The sequence below is a fragment of the Pezoporus flaviventris genome, unplaced genomic scaffold (genome assembly GCF_033815535.1).
Source record: "Pezoporus flaviventris isolate CSIRO_AGI_PZ_B2104156 unplaced genomic scaffold, CSIRO_AGI_Pfla_v1 ptg000138l, whole genome shotgun sequence".
NCBI classification, from domain to species: Eukaryota; Metazoa; Chordata; class Aves; order Psittaciformes; family Psittacidae; genus Pezoporus; species Pezoporus flaviventris.
The window spans coordinates 1,692,700-1,699,309 of record NW_026892686.1 but is presented as its reverse complement, the minus strand read 5'-3'; the positions used below and the strand labels follow the sequence as shown (position 1 = coordinate 1,699,309).

Sequence of the window (6,610 nt, the reverse complement as noted above, 5' to 3'; positions counted from 1 at the left end):
ACCGTGAAAGAGCTGCAAGTCCCCCAAACCTGATGCAGAAAAGCCCCTCCAGCCCCATGGCATCACCAAATGCCTCTGGGGTCACTCCAGATCCAGGGATGCCCCCAAACCCTGCCCCGATCCAAGGACATCCCAAGCCCCGCTAGGTCAGAACCATCCAGCATCTGGTCACTGCCTTTGCCCCTGTGGCCAGTCGAGGTGTGGAGCAGACACCCAACATGGTCCCAACCCCTGAGGAACCCCTGGGGGTGGGATGGAGGCACCTTGTGAGGGTCCTGAGGTGCTGCTACAGGGTTCCCAGAGAAGCTGTGGCTGCCCCATCCCATTCAAGGCCAGGTTGGACACAGGGGCTCGGAGCAAGCTGCTCTATGGAAGGTGTCCCTGCCTGTGGCAGGCGGTTGGAGCTGGATGAGCTTTAAGGTCCTTTCCAACCCCAACCATTCCATGATTCTATCCCTGGCAAAATAGAAACCTCCACAACTATTTTGCTCCCCTTTTTTTTTATGTGTGTATGTATCTCTCTCTATATATAATATATATAACCTTGTGATATTGGTAGTTAAGTCACCAGCATAACAAAGTGGATACAAACAGCTCTAAGATCAAGAGTAAAAATGACACGCTCCAGATTGTCTCCTCTCAGTCCCTTTGTTGCCACAGGCTCTGAAGCGGTTGCAGCATCCCAGCCTCCCTCCTGCACAGGGAACGAGGCTGATCCAGCACGGGATAGCATCACTACAGCTTGGCATGGCGATGGAAGGCCGGTACGTGCCGGGGGGTGTAAGGGGCTTGGCTTTGCCACATCGCTGCCGGGTAGTGCCGGTGCCGCAGTGAGCTCTCGTAGGACACCGTGTAGTGCCTGGGGCCGGTGCCCAGGTCGGAGGTGGCCACCAAGGGGCTGGGAAAAGCGGGAATGATGAAGGGATTGATGGAGAGGGACGGTGCCACCGGCACCCCTTGGGTTTTGAGGTGCTCCAGCGGGCTCCCAAAGCTGCCCGGGAAATGCAGCATCGCTCCCTTGTAAGCGTCCGGGGCTTGCGGCAGCGGCGCGGCGTAGCCAGGGGTGGCCACCACGGCCTTGGGCTTGGCCAGCCCTTGCTGGCGCCCCGTGTCCCTGCCGTCAGCCTCCTTGATGAAGGGGGGCCCAGCCCGTAACTTCACGCTGGGGCTGAAGGTTGCCTCCTCCTCCTCCTCTTCCTCCTCCTCCTCCTCCTCCTCCTGCTCCCGGCTGCGCTTGCCCCTGGCGGGGGTGAAGCTGGCTCTGGGGGGCACCCAGCACCCTTTAACCGTGGCCACTTGCTGCCTGTCGCCACTCCACGGCTGCCCCGCTTTGCTCCGCAGGTCTTGGGGCTGCTCCTGCTCCTTGGCTCGCGGTGGGCAGGAGGAAGGGGGCTCCAGGAAGTCCTTCAAGCTGGAGAAGCACCCCCAGAGCGGGGGGCAGCGGCCGGGAGGCAGCACCTCGCTGCGGTACGCGTGGAAACAGCCGGTGAAGACAGCAGGCGCCGGGCCTCCCTCCTCGGCCCGAGGGCAGGGCTGGCTGTCTCTGCCAGAGCGGGATGTGCCCGTGATGGGTCCCACCTCGCTGCTTGTGCCGGGAGCTGCATCCCGAGCTCCCGCCGGCTCCGGGCTCCTCTGCTCATCGAGGTGGGAGCTGGTGGCCAGGGGCTTGGGGCTGGCGCCAGTGTCACCGATGGGGCGTTTGGGGCAGTGCAAGGACTCTGCCCTGCTCACCTGGGCCAGCAGCTTCTTCTTGGCCAGCGGGGACATGATGGGGTGGTTGCCTTTGGAGGCGAAGCTGGAGAAAAGGCGCTTGTAGGTTTCGCTGTGGGTCCTGCAGGGGTCAGGACACCCCCCCGAAGGGCTCAGGACCACCGGGCTGGAGCATCCTTCTGCCACCCGGCCCCGCTCTGCATCCTCCAGGCCGGCTGCTGCCTCTGGCTTTGCCTTATCCGGAGGCATCTGCAGGGAAAGGAGATGGGGATGTAGTGGCCGGGCTCCCTGAGCCCCTCTGTTCTCCTCCTTTCCCAACCAGCCACATCCCTCCTTGCTCTTTTCCAGGCACCCCAACAGGAGATGTGTGCTCCCAGGGCTGCTCCCAAACCAGAGCCAGGCTAGGAGGGGGGCACCGTACCTGCTCCCGGCCCTTCTCCTTCTTGCCCCTCTTGCCCTTCTCGCCCGTCTCGGTGCCCTTGGAGACCTTGTACTGCTTGCGGGGCTTGCTGGGGGGCAGAGGTTTGTCATCCTCCCCCTTGAGATGCCGCACGTACGGGAGGACCAGCCTGTGGTGGTGGTGTGGGGGGGGAATGCAGCAGTGAGAACCAGCACCGGGAGGGGAAACCGAGGCACGGAGCCGGCCCCTCCTGTCCCTACCTCTCGTAGTGGCGCCGGGTGCAGGTGGCAGCGCTGGTGCTGCCGGGGCTGCCCCCGAGCTCATCGTAGACGTTCTTCCAGAGCCGTCGCCCCGTCACCTGCAATGGGAGGGGATGGGTGAGCATCACCCCCCCCAAGGGACATCCCGGCGCTGGGGGGGACGACACACACATCACTCACCAGCTCATAGGCCCCCAGCTTCTCCACGGCTTTGTAGATCTTCCAGAGGTTAACTGGGAATAAAGAGGAGATGCTTGGGGTCAGGGGGACGCGGGGCAGGCACCGGCAGCTCCTCCACCCCCGGGGTTGGGGACACACGTACTCTGCTTGAAGCCGAGGTGGGGGATCCTCTCGATGGGCGTGTGTCGGTCCTTCATGAACTTGTAGAGGCTGATGAGGAAGGCTTCCTCCTCCTCTTTCTCCTTCTCCCCGCTGCTCGTTGCTTCTTCCATCGGCTTCTCCTGCTCGGAGCCATCCCCAGCGACCGGAGCCTCCTGTGGGACACGGTGATGAGGCAGCATCGCAGCACCCCATGGGGCCGCTTCTTAAAAGCATTTAATGAGCTCTCCGTTCGTTAACAGCAGCCCCGGGACCAGCGCCAAGTTGGTCAAAGCACTGGAATGGGGCGAGAACACGAGGAACAGCTTCCAGGAAAACAGACGGGCAGGAATTCCCCCCCCCTCCCCTCCCCTTTCCCTCCTCCTTTCTCCATTAAAAACGTTCCTCGTTTGTTTGTTCCACATTTTCCGGAGTTAGAAAACTTGTTGCTATTTTTGGGCAAAGCAGCTGCTCGGCTCCCAAAGTCCTTTTATTGTGTGTGTGTGTGGGGGGGCTTTTTTTGCCCTTAAATTCTTCTTTTTTAGGCTCGCGGCAGACGTGGAATTTTCAGGGCACTATTTTAAGGCTTTGGTTTAGTTTGCAAGAGGGGAAAAACAACGTTGGAAGAGGGGGAAAAAAACACCCATTTCTATGATAAACCCCCTTTTCTGTCAAAAATCAGACCCATTTTTCACCCCCAAACCCACCTTTTTTTGGCTGTTTCCCCCCCTTTTCTTCATTGATGCTTATATGGGGGGGGGGGGAGTGTGTCAGCATCCTTATCCAACTCACCGGTCCAAGGGGCTCTTGGGGGGCTCGGGGCTGCGCTGGGGTGTCCTCCATGGGGCGGCGGGGGGGGTTAGGAGGGATTCTGGGTGGGGGGAAGAAGGGGAGGATCAGACCCCCCAAATTTAAGGCTAAATTGGGGGGATTTGGGTCACGGTGGGGTCCACCAGGCACCGAAATCGGCCCAAGGGCCGATTTCGGTGCCTGGTGGACCCCACCGTGACCTTAAGGTGCTCCCTTGTGTTCACCCCCCCTAAATTTGGGGTACCCCCCCCTTGACACCCCAAATTCAACCCCCCCCCCCTCCTTTTCCCACGCCGCTCCCGCTCACCCACCGCCGGCGCGCCATGTGATTGCAGGGCGCGCCCGCGGGGCGGAGAGGCCACGCCCCCCTCCGCCCTCCTATTGGCCAGCGCCGCCACGCCCCCTTCTCCTATTGGACAGAGGGGCCGCTCGTCTTCCCGCGCCTCCCGCCCCGCTCTAAGCCCGGCAGGGAGTTGTATTCCCGCGTGTGCACACGTGTGTGCGTGTACATGCGTGTTCATGCGTGTTCACACATGTATGTTCAGCTGCTGGCGTGTATCTCTACATGTATCAAGCGTGTTCACGTGTGTGGGTAAGCACACATGTGCCCGTGTGGACACGCGTGCCCTGGCGTGTTCACGCACACGTGAGTACACGCTTATGTACATGTATGTGCGGGTGAATACATACATGTGAGCGCCCTCATGGGGCAGCTGGGCACGTGTGTAACGCGACTACAGGTGAGCACACGCATGTGGGTGCGTGCCAGGGCATGGGGGGGGGGGGGGCGCACAGCCTGTGCGTGTGTGTGCGCACAGGTACATGTGATGTACATGTATGTCATGTCCCTACATGCCCCAGCTGTGATTGCATGTCTCAGACACAGTTCCCGGCACCGCTGACGTGATTTCCTCATGCAGGAAAGTGTAGTGTGTGTGTGGGGGGGGGGGTTAGGGCGAAGTGATGATCCCGGGGGTCTTTTGGGGTGAAAATCAACCAGTTTGGGGCTAAAAGCACCCGGTAAGTGACTGAGCCGCGTGGCATCAAACCCAGCGCGGTTGGGGCTGAAGGTGCCACTGGGGCTGTAATTAAACTTAACGTGATCACAATTAACGGTGCTGGGCTGAGACCGACCCAACTCATCCCATGTCGTGTCCCCCCCTCAACACCCCGCACACCCCTCGGTGTCCCTTAGGGGCTCGCTCCCATTCCTGCCCCCCCCCCAGCCCCGTTTACCCTCATTTTGGCTCTTTTCGCCCCAAATTCACATGGAAGCGCCCCGAGCGTCACGGCTCGGAATAGCTCCGGAGCCGCGCCAAGCCATGACGGCGGCTGAGTAATGGGGTTGAAGTCATCCCTTCCCCGGCCCCGGAGTGAAAATAACCCCTGACATCACCCAGCGCCTGCTGCGGAAGCGGGAGAAGGGGTTTTGGGGTGCGGGTGTCCCCATGGGGTGAAGCGGGATGGGGAGGGGGGGGGGGGGCACCCCCTTTATCCCTCCTTGGCTTTGGGATTCGCACCCCCGGACGGGCTCCGCGCTTTGCGCTGAGTTCATGGGATGGGGCGAGGGGATGGGGACGGGTGGCGGGGAACGGGACCCCCCTTCCCCCGCAACACCGGGACCGCACCCCCGCTTGTATCGGTACTCACCGGCTCCGGAGCGGTGTCCGAGCGGCTCATGGGGCGGCCGGAGGAAGAGCTCTGTGGCGGTGCTGGTGTAACTGGGGCTGAGTCATCCCCCACTCAGGGAAGTGGCGTCTTGGCGTGTGCGGGTGACTCTTTCGTTACCGGAACCGAGGGGTGTTTTGGGGTTCTCACCCCACCGCAGCCCCGCACCTCCCCGAATGACTGCACCGGACTTTCCAGCTCAACCCGCTCCCCTCGGTGCTGGCGATGCGGTGGCAGCGCCACCGGCACCGGGGCTTTGGGGGTACGGATGGGTACCCTTGGGTGGGATGCTCGTGGGGATGCGGTCCTGGTCCCCCTGCTTCGCTGGGCACCATCCTGCAAGCGGGGATGGAGTCACCGGTGTGCCCAGGGCTGAGCAGCATCTGTCGATAGGGGATGAGTCACCGGTGTCCTCGGAGCTGAGCATCACCCTGCAAACAGGGATAAGGCCACCAGTGTCCCCCGCAAAGGGAAATGGAGTCACTGGTGCCCCCAGAACTGAGCATCACCCTGTCAATGGGGATGAAGCCATTGGTGTCCCCAGAGCTGAGCATCACCAATGGGGACAGGGTCTTTGGGGCTAAGCATCCTCCGGCAAACAGGGATGGAGTTACTGAGGCTGAGCATCACCCTACAAACAGGGATGGAGTCACCAGTGTCCCCTGCAAAGGGGGATGGAGTCACTGGTGTCCCCAGAGCTGAGCATCACCCTGCAATGGAGCCCTCTGCATCACTTGGGCACTGGGTACCACTTTCCAGGGACACTTGTCCCTTGTCCCCAGCTCAGGCATCTCAACCCCATGGGACCGAAGCCACCCATAATTCTCCAAGGGGCTGGAAGTGGAGAGCACCCATTGGTGCTCAACCCCATAGCAGCCTCCCGAGAATCCCCCCCCCCCCCCCCCCCCCCCCCCCCGGGCCGGTTTGTGAGAGAGTCCTGAGAAACTCAAAGAGAAATCCCCCAGTGACTCATTTGGGGCCAACAGTTGGAGAAAGCAGAAGCGGGGGGAGGCCCGTGGGGGGTATCTGCCTCCTGTGTCCCCCCCCCTTTGGGGCTGGAAAAGGGGGTGAAGGAACACGAGGTGCCATTGACCCTCTTGGTGCAGGAACGCGCCCGCAGCCACCTCAGTAATGATGTGATTTGGTGAAAACAGACAAAACCCCCCGAAAACCTCCCCTTTTTGGGGGTTTATCCAGGTTCTGTTCAAGCAGAATGGGAGGGGGCTGGAGCTGGGGGTTCCTCGCCTCAGTTCACCCTTGTAGATAGTGGGAGCTCGGCTCCCACTGGGAATACATTGGATTCCAGGGTGCTGGGGATGCTGAGGGTCCCCGGTGGGACCCGGCCCCAGTGGGATCTGCTCTGATGGGAGGGAGAAGGGGAATTACTGAGGTTGGAAGAGGTGAGGTGAAAGGGGTCGGGGCTCAGCCAGGGTGCAAAGCCCAG

The 6,610-nt window shown here is 61.4% G+C and overlaps 1 protein-coding gene across 1 annotated transcript; it reads right to left on the bottom strand.

The window, feature by feature from the left end:
* Window positions 1-492: 492 nt before the first annotated feature.
* ARID5A (AT-rich interaction domain 5A) lies at window positions 493-5,263 on the bottom strand. Its single transcript, XM_061478938.1, has 6 exons — window positions 5,149-5,263; window positions 2,693-2,864; window positions 2,551-2,603; window positions 2,371-2,468; window positions 2,132-2,279; window positions 493-1,959 (listed from the first exon to the last, which is right to left on the bottom strand). The coding sequence occupies exons 1-6, from the start codon at window positions 5,176-5,178 to the stop codon at window positions 736-738; spliced, it is 1,725 nt and encodes a 574-aa protein (XP_061334922.1). The 5' UTR covers window positions 5,179-5,263; the 3' UTR covers window positions 493-735.
* Between the last annotated feature and the right edge of the window lie 1,347 nt (window positions 5,264-6,610).